This window comes from Drosophila guanche, unplaced genomic scaffold, assembly GCF_900245975.1.
Source record: "Drosophila guanche unplaced genomic scaffold, DGUA_6, whole genome shotgun sequence".
In the NCBI taxonomy this organism is placed as follows: Eukaryota; Metazoa; Arthropoda; class Insecta; order Diptera; family Drosophilidae; genus Drosophila; species Drosophila guanche.
Genome location: NW_022995748.1, coordinates 499,122 through 519,487, shown reverse-complemented (window position 1 = coordinate 519,487; position 20,366 = coordinate 499,122). Strand labels below are relative to the sequence as shown.

At 44.6% G+C, this 20,366-nt stretch overlaps 1 protein-coding gene across 3 annotated transcripts in view; it reads right to left on the bottom strand.

The window, feature by feature from the left end:
* LOC117584247 overlaps positions 1 to 20,366 on the bottom strand; it is a 62,596-nt gene that overhangs the window by 32,158 nt on the left and 10,072 nt on the right. For 2 of the 3 annotated variants that reach the window (XM_034273050.1, XM_034273051.1), the window contains exon 1: positions 4,870 to 6,219. The exons of the other annotated variant lie outside the window; for it this stretch is intronic. In XM_034273050.1, coding sequence (XP_034128941.1) covers positions 4,870 to 5,685 — 816 coding nt within the window. In that variant the 5' untranslated portion in view covers positions 5,686 to 6,219. Of the gene's footprint in view, positions 1 to 4,869; positions 6,220 to 20,366 lie in introns of those variants that run through there. 3 annotated transcript variants of the gene reach the window in all.

Sequence of the window (20,366 nt, the reverse complement as noted above, 5' to 3'; positions counted from 1 at the left end):
GTCTGGTTCTAGTGCAGCCTGAGGCGATTTTTTTGTGGAATCATGGGCGTGGCTGTCGCACAAATATTTTAGTTAATTAAAACTAAAAGTGAAAATGCGCGAATTGCGGGTAATAAAAATACTTAAAGCATCGTGGGGGGTACAGACAGAGAGGGATCAAAGGGAAGAGCAAAGAGAAAAGAGAAAAGAGACAAGCGAAAAGCGGGCACCACAACAAAAACAATAAAAACGATGATGACAGAATGCAAATAACGGAATAAAACACGGGAAAAACGAGAAGACAGAGAGAGAGAGAGAGAGCGAGAGAGAGAGGGGGCGACCTGGAGGGTGGCAGCGAAATTTAGCGAAATAAATAGCAAAATATGCAGGCGAAAACGATAACAAAAGGAGGCACACAAAAAAGGGACAGAGGCTGAGAGCAGGTTGAAAAAAAACCAAATGCAATTTACAATGCTAACACAAAAATTGTTAGCATGAAAAGGAGTGCAGAGGAGGAGAGCAGAGAGGGTGTAGAAATGAGTAAAAGAATTTGTGGGCAAACTGCAAAGCAAGCTGCATAAATGAGAATGAAAATTAAAGCCGCAGCAAGGAAGAACGGATACCGGAGAGAGTGAGAAAATGTATGCGATTAGAGATGGGTGTGCGAGCCACGTTTTTGAGGCACAGACTAGGATTTTGTTCAAGATAATTAATTAAGACAATGCAACTTCTGCTTGGTGTCCCCTTTCCTACACATTAAATGCAGTTTTCACGATGAAGCATTGTGTGTCACGAGGTGCCATCGCTATAAAGGGGGAGGACGGGGGTCGCACTGCGTATGCCCGTACACTGGGGCGGGACCGATCGGGACCCCGTGCTTTGTTTAGCTCCTGAAAGCTGGACAGCTGGGCACAACAGAGCGTGGAGGTGGACAGAGGAGGTTATAAACAGGCGACTAGTTAACAAAGGAAAGAATGCGGAGAAAATGGCTGTGCTCAGGGCCTTTGTTATGTTTAAGGTGACAAAGAATTAGCAGGACTACAAGAGGATGACAGAGCAAAACAGAAAGGGGGCTTCAGTAGGAAACTTTTCCACGGAACAGGAGCTGGCTGTTGCAGTAACAAAAAGGAACTTCAAGCTCTATATGTGTATAACTATGTTGTAGGGTGGGGCGGGACCCGCAGAATGAGTAATTAAATTGAAGACATTACCATGATTAGGGAAAATAAGTTGGGTAAGTTTGCCGGGCAAATGGCGAACTGCTTTAAGCCAACAATTAGGATTCATCGTTGTTAAAACCACGGGAAATTCGAGTTCTACTATGAGAAACTTATTCCATTTCTCTCACGGGTAACATGTATAAATATTACCTGAAATAAATCAAACTTCTTGCAGAAACTTATTCTGCTTTAAGAGAAGAAAGCATTTAAGACTTGAATATAAATAATATTTGCTGAAGTTTTTCCTTTTGAATATCCCCACTCCACCACTAAATTATTCTCTCCAGTTTCCTCATTTAAGCCAGGGGGAAATCTTTAAACAGAAGCCAAGCCATGCAAATTTCTGCTGGCTTTCGTTTTATTTCCATTGCAATTTTCATTCCATTTTCTTTAGCTTCTTTTTCGCTGACCAGCTAAATAAAAATGTGAAAAGCGTGCAGTACCAACAAAATGCAGATTAAGTCAACGACTTTGTTGGGGTTTTCTCCAGAGGATAAGGGGATGGATTTGGTTTTGGATTTGGATTTTAGTTGGTTGCTTCCAAGGGGTGGACACAAAGGATTTTACCGTAGCTGTTGGATTGGCGCCACAGCTGTGTGGGGAAATAATGCTAAATTGGGTTCTGGTTACGAATTTGTATTCCCTTCTCTCTGTTATTTCTAGCTTTTAATTTCCTTTGAGTTATCTCTCCTTTTTAACATATCTGAATATCCTTTCTATCACTTCGGTTTCGATTAACATTAAGTTCTCTCTCCTCACGATTTCTTCTGTTATTCTTTTAGTCTTTACTTTGTTTCCATTCCCAGTTATCATTCTTTTTCTCCCTCCGTTGCATGAGTTCAGTCTCTGGGATGAAAATTCCCCCAGTTTGTGCCCTTACTCCACCCACTCCGTCGCCTATCCCTTTTACTTCTTTACACTCTTCTCCACACTGCGCTTTGCCACAAAAAGAAAACGAACCAAATTTCATCTGTATTTCCCATGTTTATTTCAATTGCATTTGTCGGCCGACCCAACCGACGCCTCTCCAGTCCACGAGGGTGGGTGGCTGAAAATAAAAAAATGGGCGGGAAAATATCCCACAACACGCCCAAGCGGCGGCAGGCCATGGAAATTATGAAAAATGCCAAGTAAAGTGGCTGAAACAGAACCGAAAAATCATCATTAAAAATTAGCTGCACTAATTTGTGTGAAAATTGGGTCACGTCTTCTGTGTGTGGAGTGTGGTGGAGAGGGAACATTTTCCACATGGGGCGGAGGGGCGGAGGGGCGGGATAGAGATTGAGTTGATTGGTGCCTGCATTTGGCAAACAAGAGCCGCAGTCGATCGCTGGGGGGTAGATGGGATGCGCTGGGGAGGCGTGTGGCAAGTCAATGATGCCACAAACGTTTAATTGTTTTAATGCTTTGAATTAATTGAATGTGCAAGAGGCGGCTGCCCTTCTCTGCCCCTTTGGGTAGCTGCGCTGCGTTTGTGTACTCGCGCCAAAATGTTTGAAGTGGCACCCACAGGAGTCGTTGGTGGTGTTGGTGGCAGAGCAGGACTGGCAGTGGGTGCCTATGCCTCAAGTGAGGCAGAACGAAGCTGAAGCTAATAGACTGATTGCAAAAGCTGACGCCATACAGAGAGAGAGAGAGAGAGAGAGAGAGAGAGAAGAGCGAGCGAGAAGGATGGCAGCGGAAAGAGATGCACAGAGAGAAGTGAAAGTGTTGGGAATCGATTTGAAGAGCAAACAAAATTGACTGGCGGTTGCTTAGCCCAAAGGCGCCAAAATAATAGAGGCAGGAAGAGTGTGTGGGCGGAAAGAGAGTGCTAGACGGTAAAAGGGGAGAGAAAGAGTGTGAAACAGAGGGGGTTGGGTGGAATGGGAGGCAAATGGTGAACGGGAGGGAATAGTGTGTTTTAGAGAGGGGAACGGATACCGCGAGTGCATACACAGAATGCATTCAAACAAATCGAAAGTGTTAATAATTAGGCGAGAACTCGATTTACTCTGCACACTCGTCCGAGAAAATAAAAAGATAAAAGGCGTCCCACCACTTCCCAGTGTAATTAGATGGATATTTGTTGGTGCCACAGATATAGTTAGCAGCTCATTAAATAAATAGACTACAGAAAATGAGAAGTAAAAGCAAACCCATCATACAAAACTAGAAAAAATGTATCAAATCGAAGCATGGCTGTGGAAATGGAACTTTACTTGAAACAAAAAATAGCTGCGACATAAATTCTTATACTTTGTTAATCCCCTCATATTTCTCGATTTATCTCTGCTGGATAGTTTACTACCAAAAATTACAATGTAGAATAATCACCCCAATTATTTCCCTTTATAAATCTCACTTAAAATCTCTCTATATATATGCCAGCCAGCCAGAGGAGAACTAATTATGGTATTAGGGCTGTTGTTTATGCATTTGACGGATACTCTTTGAAAATGCTGTGGTTTATGGAGAGATTATTGGGGCTGTAAGAGATATGTGTGCTCTGTTAGAAGTTAGTTTGAGTTTTGTGGCATTAACGGAGCCTCTAAAATAATTCTAACCAAATGGTAATCAATATGATTGTGCAGTTGTCTTCCATTAGTTTATCTAACAATCTAAAATGATGCCTGTCAATGTATTCATCAAGTGTTCATTCCGTCGAGAAGTTTTCCAATCGATTCTAATATATTCCAAGACCACACACACAAGTTCGCTCAACTTTAGAGCAAAACATGGCTTGAGCTCCCAATTCTTGGCATTGAATCACCCAAAGAATTCCAACTGAAAGATCGTTTCGACACCTAGCCGATGAGGGGACTGTTGCCAACTGCGGAACACTTCAATCGAATCAATTGTGTATTTTGCAATAAATTAAAATTGCATTGCATAAATCTCAATTGAATCTGAACAATTAGGAGTCCGCGGAGTACCCACAGCAATTAATAATATAAACGGAATACAAAGCAAACAAAAATTCGAGACTAATCTACTGGAAGATATCTCCTTTACACAGGGAACGTGCTGAACGGGCACTCTCAATTAATAGTCACACAAATTAATTTGTATGCCAAGAGGGAAACTTCTGCTGGCACAGACACACAAAAAGATACAAAATAATATGAGTATTCGGGTTAGGCGAACGAGTGTTCCCTAATTGAATCCAAGAAGAAAAAACGAATATATTAAACCAAGGAAAAGACTCGAGAATGTTCTGCAAACGAGTTGGAAACGGAGGATGTGGCTTGGTCACTCTCATGGGGAGAATGCATTTCATTAATTCAAAAAGTTGGAAATACAAAAGAAGCGTTTGGAATATTATTTATCAAATTAAGCATGATTTAATTGTTGCCACTTAAAAGGCAAATATATCTATTTTTATATTTATAGAAAATTATTGTAGGTCAATCGTCACCTGCCAATGTGAACCTTCATCGGAAGATGATGAATGGGAGAAATCCCCAACGCTTCATTATAATTTCCAATAACATTTGAAAGAATAAAGCTTCTTAAATGTGTCGCTAGGCAGCATTCTTTTCTGAACAGACGGAATCAATAATTTGTTTTACTGATTCAACAAAATTCCCAAGAATCTCTCAATTACAGCTACCATCCGCTACCGAACGGCTTTCTGCTGCGTTGTATTCCCTAAGGAACATTAAATTGAATCCCCAATCGCTGTACTCACATCATTATCATCCGATTTGGCCTCGTTGAATCCCGTCAAGAGATGTCGCTGTTGTTGTCGCTGGCCAAGAATCTCCTTCAGATGCCTCAGCTTTTGGCGGTGATGGGCAATTTGCTTTTGTTGCCACTGCTGGGAAGTGAGGCCTGCTTCTGGGGCTACTCGTTGCTGGCTGGGATAATCGTTGTCCCATTGGCTGTGGTGCAGTTTGCGTTTAACCAAAATGTGCCCATTGGAAGGCGACAATGTTGGGCTATCTCTGATGGCAATGGTTTTCTTCGGCTGCTTTTCCAGATACATCTCCCAGGGTGAATCGGTGGAGGCTCTCTCTAACTGCGGCTGCTCTAGCTCCAGCTCCCTGGCCGTTTCCATCTTCCTCAGCTTCATCTCCCTGACTGCATCCGATTCTGTCTTTGGATTCCACTGAGATTTATGCTGATGATGACGCACCGGCCGGAACGGTCTGCGCTCCAGTCCCAGTGGCTGCTCCCACGCCCGTTGTTGGTGCCGCAAATGATGCTGCTCGTGTCGGAGTCGTAGATTCTCGTCTCGATTCTGGTCCGACTCGCCTTCTTCTCTGTAACGCTGCATCTGCAGCATCTTCTGCATCTTGGCTGAACTTTTATCACGTTCCTTTCTCAAGTCATCAGCGGCGACGACTGTGGCAGCTTCGTGTGGCAGCAACACCTTCTGCAGGCCATCATCATCGTCAGCATCCGCTGGCCCATGCCTCAGCTGGTCATTAGCGCTAGCTCCCAGCCATAGGCCGAGCAAACAGATCAGGGTCAGGGGATACAACAGCAACACGTTCCGCAGCATTTTGTCTTTTCGTAAAATTAATTGTTTTCCTTTGTAGTTTTTTTACTTATCGTTTCTTGTTGTAATTTTTCAATTAACAAATCTCGTAATAAGCCACAAATTTCGGTTCGACAATAATTCTTTCACATATTTTAGTGCCATAAATCATAGGGGATGTGGAAATTCTAGTGTGTCACTCATGAATTTTGTGAATGAACGCTGCTAACGAATCATTTGAGTTTAATTGGATTTTACACACTTTTCGTGATGCCAAAAGATACACAAGATACAGATGTGGCGAGACAGAGGAGGAACAGAGGAAATCGGCTAGACAAACAATTGATTGCCAAATGCCAAGAGTTCTGGCTGTCTATTCGTCTTCTGGTCTCTAGAACATGTTCAAAAACTGTTTGGTTTTTTACACAATTTTTGCTGGCAGTCCGTAACACGCGCTGCTTTTGGCCATTTCACAATCCACAGATACAGATACAACAAATTACGCACGCAACATGCACGCACTCGTACAGCACGGATACACTACACACTACACACTACACACAGAGACACACGGACAGCGGACATACAGCTCGAGATAACGGCACCGAATGACAGCTGGCAACACAGCACTCGTAATGTGTCTGGCCGGCCCGGCAGCATGCGGCAACATTTGTTGCTCCCACTTACACTAGCAACATTTCCCCTTTTCGACGTGGAGTGGATGCTAAGTGCGGTACGTGTGTGTGTGGATGATAAACAGAAAACAGCTGACAGCATACATAAACAAAAGACGCCGCTAAGAGAGCGAGAGAGAGAGAGGGAGAGCGCATTGCTTTGCGCACGTGTGAGTGCAGCAGCAGTTGGCAACAAGTTGCAGTAGATGCATGCTGCAAGCCTGGCAACATGCTGCCGAACGACAATAGGGGACATGTCATAAGAAAGTTGGAATTTTCATCATCATTATTTTGGGATCTATTCCAGCAACGACTTAAACGATTCTCGTCTAAAAAAAGTAAGACCTTTTGCCTTCCCAAATGAAAATGTTGTAGATTTTTCCTGCTGCATGAAATGTACTAAGACTCCAGTGGAGTCATTGCCCGCAATTCTATTGCGTTACGAATTGCAGTTTGATTGTTTGTTCAACTAATTCCATTGCTCTGAACTAGAATATGTGCTGTAAGAGTATCAGAAGGAAAGCACACACCACACGCAGCAGGGAAGCTTTGTTCTTCTCGGTTGATGGCTTTATTTTTGGGATTTTGAGGTAAACATTTCGGAAAACTGGAACTGGAACGGAAAACTGATTCGTCAAAGTTTTGTTGGTATTCCTCTTGCTCTGTATATAAAATTGGTTAATAATACCCAAACATATTACCATTATATGAAACTCATTGTTGTAACTTTTGGTATATCCATTCCAGTCTCCCTTCTTCCAACTTCTTTATCAAAGAAACAATAGAATTGATCCTACTGTATCTATATCTACTTGTATCTCTCTTTATGTGGACTCCCCAAGCAGCAGGATTGCATTCCCGTATCAGTTTTGCACTCGCACCTGCCGCTGTGGCAGATGCCTCGGATTAGCACTCGGTCACGTTGTGGCACCCATTGTTTGTGCCTGCTGCCAGGCCACATCGTGCTCCTCCTGCTGGTGATGTCAACAAGTTGGCCTGCAGTATGATTGATTGACTCCAGAGCATTCCAGGTGCAATCCAGGCACACGCATCAGAATCTGCCGCATTCATGCACCTGTCTGCCATGTGGCTTGCCCCCAAAAGATGATGACGCTGACAATCGTGATGATGATGATGATGATGATGATGATGAGGTGTTGCCCACTTGCACTTAATTGCATGTTTGGTCGAGCGTATCAACGCCCCGACCAGTGCCACTGCCAGTGCCAGTGCCAGTGCCAGTCTGCCTCGACAGACCGCCAAAGTCAAAGCCGAAAAACGCCCCTGGAATGTGCCCCCACATCACCCCCTGCTTCTTTGAGAGGCGGCGCCTCCTGCTGTGTGTGACGATGGCGGCGGCCAGCGTGGAAATTTATGTGGCCAGTATTGGCCATGGCCAACAGAGAGAGAGAGAGAGAGAAGCGAGGAGGGTGGCGAATGGGTGCTCCTGCTCCTGCTGTTGCTGCATAATTGATAAATGTTTACAAATTATTATGTTGCACATACAGCAGCAGCAGCAGCAGCAGCAGGCAGCCATGGAACCATTGGGGCCACCCAGGCGAGGATGCCGCCTCGCCTTTGGGGCAATCTGTAGAAGAAGAGCTTTTCCAGGGACCGGAGACTGCCGACCCGGTGAGAGCAGGCACAGAATTTGTTTTACTTTATTTTTTCCCTGTCGTGTTTTTGTTTCGTTGTGCCCTGCAACGTTGCCGTTTTTCTCACGTCGAGGCGCCGCCAACTGCATTTTCATTTAATTAAAATGAATCAGGTTCAGGGAAACACCAGAGAACTGAGAGCGAGAGAGCGTGGGAGAGTGGGAGAGAGGCAGAGGCAAGGCTATGTGGTTCTGTTTTCCATTAGCTGCGCGGATCCTACTGTGTAATGGATCTGGCTTTATTTTTAGAACCCGCAGTTAGGCCACTGAAATTGCTGCCAAATCATTTTCCATTGAGGCTTCTGCTACCTCTGTTTGCGTTTGCTTTTGTACCCTTGGATGAGGGTGTAATGAAGTTAAGGGAAACCTTTACAACAATTGTTAAAGATATTCCATTTGTACATATCCCCACTTAATCATTTTTAGCGGGGTATCTGCTAGTCGTAATTTTAGTCACATTATTTTCTACTTTTTTTGTTTTTTCTGCGGCTTTTCCACATTGCCCTTGGCATTAGCTTTTGTTTGTGGCGCTGTTTCCAATGCCTCGTTTTTACAATTCACATTTACCGCATTCAATTTGCCCAAGTTGCTACTCAACCGAGAAGGTATCGGGGGCATCCGTGGCAGCTGCCGCCGAAACGCAAACGAATTCAATACAAAATGCAAATGAGACACAGAACGAGGGCAAATGAAAAGCGGAATGGCAAATGGCAAAATGAGACGCCATCGAAGTCATAAGAATCAAATTTGAAATTGATAGATGGAGAGAGGGCGAGAGAGGGGGGCAATCGAAATGGAATCGGGAGCAAACCGAAAGGCAACCCCTAATCGAGATGATTCCCTAGCCATGTGTGTGGTTCCTCCACTGACGGCCACTTCCTGCTAATTATTCAAAATAGTTTTTGGGCTTCCAGCAGCGAGGCCAACAATGCTGATCTATGACAGTATTTTGTCTCCCGTCTCACAAGGCCAGAGAGAGAGAGAGAGAGAGAGAGAGAGAGAGAGGAAAAGCCCTAAACCGCTTAGCCCAACAATGATGAGGGGAAAAGCAAATTGACTTAAGATAAAACTGAGAAGGGACAAGGCCCCCGGGCCCAAGGCCAAACCATAACCGACGCCAGAGAAAAAAGGGTGCCCAACCCCAGTTAGAGGGCAACGCAATTTCCGGTTGCCCCCGCCTGGGGCAAGCAGGGTTACCAGATGAAGCGAGAAAGATAGCTAGACAGGGAGACACAGACAGAGAGGCAAGAGAGAGGCAAATATTTGTCATCATCAAATGACAGTCGTTTGTCGTTGGTTTCGCTTTGAAGGCCAGAGAAAAGTTTGTGTAGTCAAAGGTCAGTGCATGACGTACAATATTCGTATGTTTACAGTGCGTTACAGAAGTGTAAAGACCGTTTCTATGTGTGCGCAACAAGGCAATGTTCATGGAGAGCATCTGCAGACTTCCCCTCTTGAACCTCACTGTATGAGAGAGAAGCATGTCAGTGCCCATTACACTCAAGGGCTTAAGATCTTTTCCAAAAGATTGCAGCACATCCATCATCCTAGGAGCATCCCGGCACATAGAAGTCAATCGATTGTCAGCGAGGGGGAGAGGGAGAATTTGCACTCGTCTTACAGATGAAATGCCACGCCTCCAAGCATACATGTTCTCCACTGAAAGGTACAAAACGATAGACCTGGAGATGGAGCTGAAGGTATTTTCATGGCACCATTTTAACGAGTTGCCAAGTTCCCAGGAAGCTGCCACAGTTCGTTCAATGGAAAGCAGGAAAATGTAAATAGCTGCCAAAGAAAATACAATAAAAGCAAACTCTAGTCGAAAATCCAGCTGGAAATGCATTTGGAGTCTCCCAAATTCCGAGAGAGACCCAATGACATGGTTTGCATTCCCCAAACACAAGCAGCAGCAGCACAAGAACGATTTAAGCAGAAGGTGGAACCATGTCAATGGTAGAAGGGGAGATTGAAAACTATTAAAGCGGCATTTGCAGTGTGTTGGAAGGCGTTGAAGCTGCAATTAGTTGAAGGAGGTGGAGCCGCAGCAGCAGGTTGCGCGTAGAGCATAAAAATAGAAGTGCATCTGCGTACAAGAGAGAGAGGGAGGGAGAGGATATCTCTTTTTATGTTGTCTTCGTGGTAATTGAAGCAGAAGATGTTTGGGTGCAACGTAGGGGGAAACTTTTTACGACTATGCCATAGGAAGTTAGCATTGAAATTTCCTTACAAATTAGAAGGGATCATGTAGTATTCTGGCTGCTTAAGAACTCTCTGGGAAGTCTTCCTCCTCCAGTCTAACATTCTTGTCCCTTGCAATTATCATCCAACAACCTTTTCCTCATTGGCTTCTCATATTCCTTGCGTAACTTTAAACATAACAAAGCCCCAATAAAGAGAATTAAAGGCTCAATTGAGTAATCCATGAGTTTACCTCCTCAACATTCTCCTATACTTTGCCACAAACAGAACCCATCCCCCACATTCTCCTCTGCATTATAAGCCCTCACATTCTCAATGTTCCCCCCTCAATTTCCCCACCAACCAAGCAAACAATGTTCTGTGTTTCGCTCTCTCTAGTAGTCGCTATCAGCCTGGGATGGTCTTCTCTTTAAACATAATAATCTGCAGCTCAATTGATACGCGTTTGTGTATCGGAGGAGCAGAGGCAGAGGCAGAGGCAGAAGCAGAAGCTGGCCCGACTCTGTGTATTGGCCATAAACAATTTGAGGCAATTCCAGTTAATGGCAACGGTCCGGTACAATAACCAAACTAACGATGCCAACGTGCGCCTGGTCGGAATACTATCCGTATCCTCTATCGTCCAGTTTGAGACGTGCCAAAGCAATGGGAATACGGAATCGAAATGCCTTTGCCCCTCCCTAATGAAGTGCGGCAAATGGCGATGGACAGGATTAAAAGGATGGAGCGAAATGTGCGTTTCCAACAATATTCGACACGCTTGGGCGCCGCACGAGACCTGAGACCGATCTTTAGGGCGGACCATCCAGTATCCTCCTCGGACATTGTTTAACTAATTGGATTAAATTTGATGCCTGACCCGAACAGATCCCAGCCGCATTGAGTGACGGACAATGGACCACTCAGAGAGCGGCTGTGCGGCAGGTAGGATCTATCTTTACATTTATTGTAGGCTGTACGGGCAGGACACCAAACAACAGAAACTGAAACTGGTTCTCGATCTGGTTCTGTACTTTTGTCTGTATCTCGACCCCGCCGCAATCAGCGTAAACAGCCAAGCCCCCAACAACAATGGCAACAACATTTCAAGCAAGTCATTTTGGTTTTTATTGGTGTTGCACCTTTTGGTTTCCATCTGTACTTCCACTCGTACTCGTACTCGTACTCGTACCTTTCCAATGATTTCGATTTGGTGGTTCTCTCCTCTTTTCGAGTGCATTTAAAATGAAATTAAATGAAAATGATTTCCACTTTGATTTCGTTTTGTCCAAATGAAGAATGAAAATTGTAAGGTTGTGGCAGAGGTCGAGCTCGAAAATCATAGAATAATGTTTAACTGGAGTGAGTGTTCCCAGTATGTGTTCCCAAAATAAACCTTTTAGGGGAAAAGGGGATGCACCAATCTAATCAATAATTTTGTTCATTCAAAAATATTCTCAGTTCTCGCTGCATAAGAATTCGTTGAAAGTAAATGCAATCTTTTGAGTGTTGATACAAACTCGTACATATATTTTTATTATTATTATTATATTTTTGTTGATGCGGAACCCAGTGGCAGGCGCAGCAAACGTCAGTGGCAGCGACGAGAACTCCTTTCAATTTCGGTTTTGCCGCAGAATTTTGCTCAACTTAATTGTGTGAAAAAGTTTTCTTACGCTCAACGTGAACAAACATGACTGGCTGGCAGCAAAGTGTTTTCTTATATTTTCTCTTTGACAGCCCCAAGGAACGAGCACTAAAAATTATTTAATATGATGAAAGTTAAGAACAATAAAAACTTAGCTTGGAGCACTGAGAAAGTGGGAATTGTGCTAGAAAAATACAAGAACATTTGCTAGAAGTGTAACCAGAAAACTTCAATTGGAACTTAATTAAATAATGGGATTGAATTGGGATGCAGATAATAAATCCAACTACAATAACAATGTTTCAGCTTCAGCCCATGAAAACTAATTAAGATACAAGCTCTGAAATATATTTCCCCACTTTTATTTCTGGCATTATTTCATTCAGCAATTACCAAAATGTATTCAAAACGAACAACGACAGAAACACATTCGAAGAGTAAGTAAACTTTTGACAACAGAAATGTTCTTGAGCTTTAATCGGGGTGGGAGTGCTGTTTCTATGGCTTGACGTGAGGTTGGGCATGCAGCCCCATGGGGTTGCCTTGGGGAAGGCAGGAATCGTCGATCCATCAGGCGACAACACTTAGCCAGAAAATGAGACATTTATGATGACGACAACAATATTTTTCGCTCTCCTTCTTCACTTGCAGTCCCCTGCAGAAAACTGCACTCTGAAGAGGAAACACACACACAGATAAACACTCTCACACACACATATGTGTGTGTGCTCTGCTGCGTGGAAAGAATTGTTCTTGAACAGAAACTCAATGATGGGGGGACGAGAGCAGCAGCAACGAGAAGCAATGAGAAGAAGTGGATGAACAAAAGCAAAGAACACGTGTGCAAAAGAGATGGCAGCCAGGCTGGAGAGAAAGGAGCTTGTCTTGGCTGCATTTTAGACAAGTAGTGCAAAAAAGAAAACAAGAGAAAGAAGAAAGAAAAAGTGTGGCAGAGACGGAGAGTGGATGAGCGTGTGTGTGTTCAAGTGTCGCTCAGCAGAAAAAATACAGAAAAATATACGAAAACACACACATAAAAGATAGCTTGAAGTATGCGTAGTTTGGATACCCTGTAAGTTAGATAGCCAAAAGGAAGCAGAATGGACTAGACGGCCCTGAGAACATCATTCCCAAATAGAGATAAAGTCTTAGCCCAGAAGGAAGCTAAAAGCGAGTTCATTTTTCATTAACTCTTTATCTTCCTTGCGGATAATAATTGCCAGAAGCTGGACTGAAGCCGGGAAGCCCCATCAAATTGCAGTGGTAAAGGGTATCACACTATGACTTGAGCGAAGCGAAAACCCATCACTGGAGTGCCAATAACGGGTGTTGACGTTTTATATTGAGACGACAGCAGCACGGGTGACCACACAACCCACCGCCAACCGATAAAGAGCGAAAGAGAAGACAGGGACAGAGAGAGAGAGGGAGAGAGAGAGAGAGAGAGCATTACATCGCGTGTGCCTTATCTAGGAGCGCGTTATGTGAGCGTTTCGTGAGCGTTTTTAATTGGACCAACGCAGTCGCGTCTTTCTCTAATCACTAACTAAATAATTAATCAACCCAAAACCAAAGCCTCTACATGTGGCAGGAGTGGTCAAGGGGAAGAGGCTGGGTGGCAGGAGAGTGGTGGCACTTGTGAGGAGAATGTCACGCCCAGGAAAGTGACATTTTCGAGGTGAACGTCAACACGAGGGGGCAGGGACCAGGACCAGCACCAGCACCAGCACCAGGGCGAGAGCATCAGCATCGTTCAACGCTTCGCTCGTTTGGACCAACCGCCAGTTGATTAATGAGCCACGCTGCAGGAGGAGCTGCTCCTGCCCTGCCCCCATGTGGCAGCAACAGCAGTGACAGTAACCGAGGCAGTAAGTTAAGCAGTTTTAAAAGGGGAAATGTCAGTCGTGGGGACAGTCAACTCAAGGATTTGTTGATGGTAACTGGGGAAATGAGCGGCTGGAGTACGTGCCATGAAGGAGGAACTAAGAAAAGAGCAGCCAGAGGACTTGTGTGTCCCAAGGAAAATGCTTGCAGGCGGAAATAGAAATAAAAATGTTAGCTAATGGAAATGGTTAGGATGTCAACGTTCAAAATTAATTATCCCACCTTAAGAACAGGATGAGAAGAGGGAATTTAAACAAGAAATAGTTATTTAATGAGACATATTTTTATTATTGCAAGCATCTTAGTCAGGATCTTGTCAGGATCAGGGTCTCCGGGAAGATGATAGAGGTTGTCGGTGGATATATAAAGCTAGTTATATATAAAGCACGGAAAGTAATCCAAGCGCCAGCGGTAATAGGGACACGGGCCCGAGGCGGACTCTTGGAGGCCAGATTGGTTGCAGAAAAAAGAAGGTCCATCCAATGACTTCATGCAGACAGGTAGCCAGAAAAACATCGTAGATGTACATCACGTCTGGAGCCAACTCTCGCGGACCATTATTGTATTCCCAGTGGAAGAATAAGAGCCGGCTAAAATCGAAGCCAATGGCCAAGAGAGTCTCCATGTTTTGCAGTCGTAATATTCTCCCAACTTGACAGAAGTGAGTGCCACAAAATGAAGTGTGAACTCGTGGCTACTTTGATTGTACATACTTTTAAAACGCACATTCAAATTGTTCTCAGCCATAAAAAGTTCTGTGTATCAATGGATAAGTTACAACAAAAAATCCAAATCAAATTTGAACGGAATATGCCACCAAAATTGTGTTTTGTCCCTTCCATCCCTGTACAATTCCAATTATTATGCAGAGGACACCTCGGCTCGACCAGATTTCGGCATGAAAAACAACTGCCATAATTTCAATGCAAAATAGAACAATGAGAAACACACAAACATCAATCACATACATCATAGTCGTATCACTATGGCATTGGCAACGTAATCAACGTGTGGGAATTGCCTCAAAAATTGCACCACAAAATGCGTGTGCGGGATGCTGCACCATCGCTCGGCACTTGCAACGAAATTAAGTTGCAACCGACTGAATTACAAGTTGAAATGAATAACCCAATAACCGAAAAATCGAAAAATCGAAACCCCAAAGCTGGGATATATTTTTCCACTCTCCATCGCAAGCCAAAAGGGCCACAAGCAAGGCAACAAATCGCATAAATCAAGTTACAAAATCAACTCCAAATCACAGTCACAGTCACTGCAAATATCACAACAACATTTGATTTCTATTTTCTGTTGCAACTTCAATTGAAATTTAATTTTGATAGATACTTTCTCGCTGCATTTTGCCACAGAGACTTTTCGCTCTCTGAGAGGTAAACGCATTTCCCGAACTGCGTTTGAGTTTGCATTTTTCGGCAAATCGTTTCAGTTCGGCACGTGACCCATTTGGTGTTCTTTCTTTTACGAGTATGCCAGGCAGGCGTGTGTTTGGCCCGTATCTGTGGCCCGATTTGAGCGCCAGACGGAGATTGAAATGTAATCAAAAATTGCGTATGCTGCGAAATGTGTAAAGTGGTGCAGCTCGTCTCTCTCGCAAGTGCATCTCTGCTGGTGGTTTTGACGTTAGTTTTATTCGGGGAATTGAATCGGTTTAATTGGTGGCCAAAGGGGCAAATATTTTGTATGATGAAGAGTTGTCGGTGCCTGGAGTAAGGTTTCAGAATCTTGAATCTACTCCAAATTCTACCCACTCTATAAGCTTCCTTCAACACTTCATTCGACACACAATAAATTGTCGATTGTCGATCCCCTCACCATGTAAATCTTTCTATAATCGTTGTGCTAAGGATGGACATACCTTTAAGGATTACAGCCAGCTTAAATCCAGAGTGTGCCCAACCGGAACAATCGAGGCTAATTTCACACAGCTCATGGCCTGCTTCAACATTTCTGGATGCCGTTCGAGAGCAGTCCGAAATTAATTAAGGCAAACTGAATCATGACAGTGACAGACACGCACTCCGCAGGACACAGGCATCCTGGCTCATGAGAGCAGAGGTAGAGGCATGCCCAAACAGAGAGCACAGCTGCATACTAATAAGCAGAGGCCGCCACGTGGGTACATGGTGCTGTTGCTGGTGCTGTGCTGGTGCTGCCAACCTCTTTGGCCTCTTTCCCAGCCTGGCCAAAAACCATTTCCGAAGCCTTGGCCAGCCACGTGCCACGCCTACACGACTTCGGGGCTGTCAAGCTGACGTCGGTACAAGCATTATGACGGCATTTACACTTCAGCCACAGCCACAGCTAGAGCTACAGCAGAGCGCCAGCTTTGGTCAGCTGCAGGATTAGGAGCTGAGCTGAAGCTGAGTCTGTGGACCGTGTTTGGCCAGGACACATGAGCTCATAAGCTGCCACAAAAGGCTGTAGGGTCACACACACGCCCACGAAACATCACACTGACCCGAACATCCAAGAGCTCCTCCTCAGCGCCCAACTCTCTCTTGTCTCCCATCTTTTACATCTGGCATTCATCTGGTGCTGCTGCCATGGAAGCTTTTACAATTTTTGTGTCTACTATGCAAATAAATCCAAGTCGTGGCCAAAAACTCAATTTCAGTGTGGAACTGCAGGCTACCAGCCACAGCTGCGGCTCATCCAACGAGGATGTCTAGCATGTGGCAAGTTGCTGCGGCACGGCTTCCTCCTCCCTTCCTTCCAACATATGGCTACAAGCGGCGGGCAACGTTCTTCTATTTTCTATTTGTTTGCCTGCAAATCACGCAGCGAACAGCGAACAGCGCCACTGCCTCTGCCACCAAGGACAAAGGACGAAGGACGCAAACGCGGATGCTTGCTGCTGCTGCTGCTGCTAGAGCCCATAGACCCAAAATGCATTGCAAAGTGCATGATAAAAGTGGAGATACTCTTTCAGGGATAAATGCTAGCGATGGATAATAGATTAAATCATTTTCTTGGTAAATCTACTAATAAAAGCCTTCCCTTAAAGTCTGCCAAATAATCTACTTAATCTGGCATTTTATCACTTAACATTTAACCATTTTGCCACAACCAATTCACAAGCAATTCCATAAGCAAACATCCCCACTAAAGTGCCCCAATTCAACAGGTTAAACATTTCACTCTGATGGACAGGCCGCCAGCCATTCGACTGGTATCATGGATACAGACTTCCCCGTCTGTATATTTCTCGTATACTAAATCCCCTTGATAAAGTCATCATACCCTTGTCGGACACAAGGCAGCAAAAATATGGCCGCACTCCACTCGAACAGTATAGTACGTGAGGCAGCGGCCTCTAGTGTGGCGAAAGGGGTTGAAATTCAAGGGTTGGGATGGGTTTTACGCTGGTCCAGTCCACTTCTTTTTTCTGGCTGCTGAATTTTTGCTTGGAACTCGTTTTTCTGCACGTTGCACACGCCACACGGCATTGGGTTAGGTCCGGGAGGGGACTGGGATTCAGAATTTTTGGTTGCGCGCCCTAAATGGATTTAGCATGTTACTGCTTCGCCGCAGACTGCTTCTCTTTTTTCACCGCGCTTGTTGGTGTTGTTACTGGGGAGCCACATACGTCCCAGAGCCGGAGCTATCTTTCTACACGCCAAAACTGTTGTTAATTTGTCAATTCAATTGTCGAATCAATGCCGCATGGCCAATAATTTAATTCTCTTTTTGCGCTTCACTTCACATTAAGTTCAACTTGTCACGTTTCATAAACATAAATTGTCCGATTGAAGGTGTCAAAATGGACAGCAGGACAAGAGATGTGGGGACACTGGACATAGATGAGGACACTCCAGACGAATGCTTTGTGGTCACTTGACGGACAGTCCCAGTGCCAGTCCCACACAAATGTCTAACAGCAGGCAGTCTGGGGTCCGGAGAGACGCTGCCTGCTGCTGCTCTGCCACAAGTTCGTCAGCATGGGACAAATATTTGCAGATATCCAAACGATGCTTCACGTCTCTTTCTGCTTCTGTTGCTACTGCCGCGAACGTTGCGTCTGCCTCTGCCTCTGCCTCTGCCTCCGCTCTGGCTGAGTTGTTGGTGATTGTTGATTGGTGATTGTTGGTCTAGTGGCCTGCTGCTTGACCAACACCCAACACCCAACAATTGGTCACGATCACTTTGGCTTTATTGCATTTTCGCTTTCAAAATGTACGTACTTTGTATGTACTTTTCCTTCTCTGCTTTTCCGGGGCCGTCATGGCGATGTCTCCCTTGTTTTCACACTTGCGGCCGTTGTGGAGTGCTCGTGATGATGATTTGACGTGACTAATGGGTCGTTAGGCATATGTCCGGCCAGTGGAAGAGCCAAACAGGTGGAGGGCAGGGCACTCTGGCTGGCCATGGTGCCTGCCCCTTAACAAGGCACAAATTGCGTGTATCGCATCATTGGCAGTGCACCGAGAGGATGGCAATGATGGGGAACTCGCAATGATTGCAAGCTGAACTTTAAGTGGAGGTCAGGGATGGTCAGCAGGGAGTCGAGTGTAAGGGCTAAGAAGGTACTGTATTTGGGGGAAAAGCATTGCTGAATGATTACTGAATAAATCCTTCTAAATGCAACTTAAATTTCCATAAATATCTCGCATGTAAATACTTCATGTCAACCCAATTCTGAATCAGTTTTCACACAGCTTGTTCCATTCCCATTGCTTATCACGTACCTGAAATATCAATCTTGAAATGTCGTTCAATCATTCGCCTGGAACTCACCTGCAAAGAGATGCAACAAGAATGATAAAACATTAGTCAAATATTTGGCAGAAATCGCTGGCGAAGAGACAAACACAGAAGCAAACAATCGCAATCCAACATTCCAATCGAAAGGAACACAATCGACTGCAATATCCATCACCATTAGCATCACCTTTGTCATTTTGGGACCACCGAGCACACGGATTAGCTATGAAAATTTGGCATCTGTCTGGTCTGTGCTGGGGCTGGGGCTGGGGCTGCAGCTCGTTTGCTGAGGGGAATTTGCATATGACATCATCAAAGTGCCAGCAGCAGAAAGCAAAAGCAGCAGCCAAAGTTTTTGCGCAAAACAAACAAAAGCAAAAGTGCACCAAAACCAACAAAAAGGCAGCTAAATCTCTTAGCTTCGGTGCTACGGCAGCCGCCTGTCAAATGATTTGCAACTCTGTGCAAATTTATTTGCCTCTCGTCTCCGTCTCCCCCGTCACAGCCGCCATCCCATGGCATCCCGTCCTGCCTTTGGCAATTATTAGTTAGCAGTCGAAGTCGTAGTCGTAGACGTAGACGTAGTCGTCGTCGTTGTCGGCATCGTCATCGCGGTTGTCTGGCAGCAAACAGAAACCAAAACCCCAGCCACGTAGAGCACATTTTAACGTGAAGAGTGCAACTGCCCCGCGGTGGACACGAAGGCCACGAACGAACAAGAAAGAAACGACGAAAAAAAACATGCACGGCGCATCAAAGTCCACATACCCTTGGAGTCTGGGGATCAGTTTTCACTGCGAGACAGAGTTTAAAAAGTGAACAAAACTATTGGCAGAAGCGCTACCCAGTAAATGGCTTTCAAAAACGAAGGTTTAATTAAGGTAAATATTAAAAGCAACAAATAATCATCATAATTTGCATTCCCAACTTAACTGCAAAACCGAAACACCCGCTGCCAAAGGGTATGCCAGCAAAATGATTTTGATGACTCTGAAATTTGTTTGCCAACGGACTCTAGAATCCACTGCACTGCACCTTGCCTCCGCTCCGTTTGGGGCTGATTTGTGTTCGATTTGGACGTTGATGAAGTGATTAGCCAAGCCAGCAAGCATTTGGCTTTTTGATATCGTTTAGTTTATGAGCTGACCTCGAGGGCTCCCTCAATGTTCCAGCCATTTGCGGTTGATGAAGCGCACAGCAGGTGCAGCACCATCCAACTGGAAGGTAGATGGCGGGCCAAGGGGGAAGCACAGGAAGGGTTGACAATGGCTAGCGGTTGGGAGTTGCTGGCTGGCTGGATGGATGGACATGACATCAGAAAGTGCAGCAGCAAGCGCCTTTTATGTTTGCGGAAAGATCAAATTGATAATCGTGAGTTCTGGGAATCAGTAAAACTTGTGGCAGACCTTAAATAGCAAAATAATTTGCGAAGATAAACCATAACCGCAAGGGCGTCAGCCACTACCTTTGTGGCTTACTAGCTCTACGGGTCATGAAAGCTTCCTCAACAGACTACACCCATTTGAAAGGTGTTTTCCGATCTATTTATTCCACAAATCTAAACTTGAAATCATGCGTAAACATGGCAAATATTAGTACCAATTAAATATTCGTGTAAATTCTATATTTTACATTTATCAAATTCTTTTTCGAACTAAAGGCCACTTGCCCATTATTTGTGTGAATCATAAACTCAAGCAGAGTGCTATTTTATTCAACATCTTTCACAAGATCTACAAATTCCACGCTCCGCCGCGAGTCAGATATTTGTGGACATATTTTTAGATATCATCGCCACCTTGACTTTGTTTCATTTGATAAACTTGAGTAAATATTGTGAAATTCTTAAAGTTGCCAAGCAATAAACTAAACCAAGAGAAGAACCCATTGGAAAGGGAACCCTGAGAAGCCCTTAAAGCCTCTTTTGGGAGTGTGCAAACAA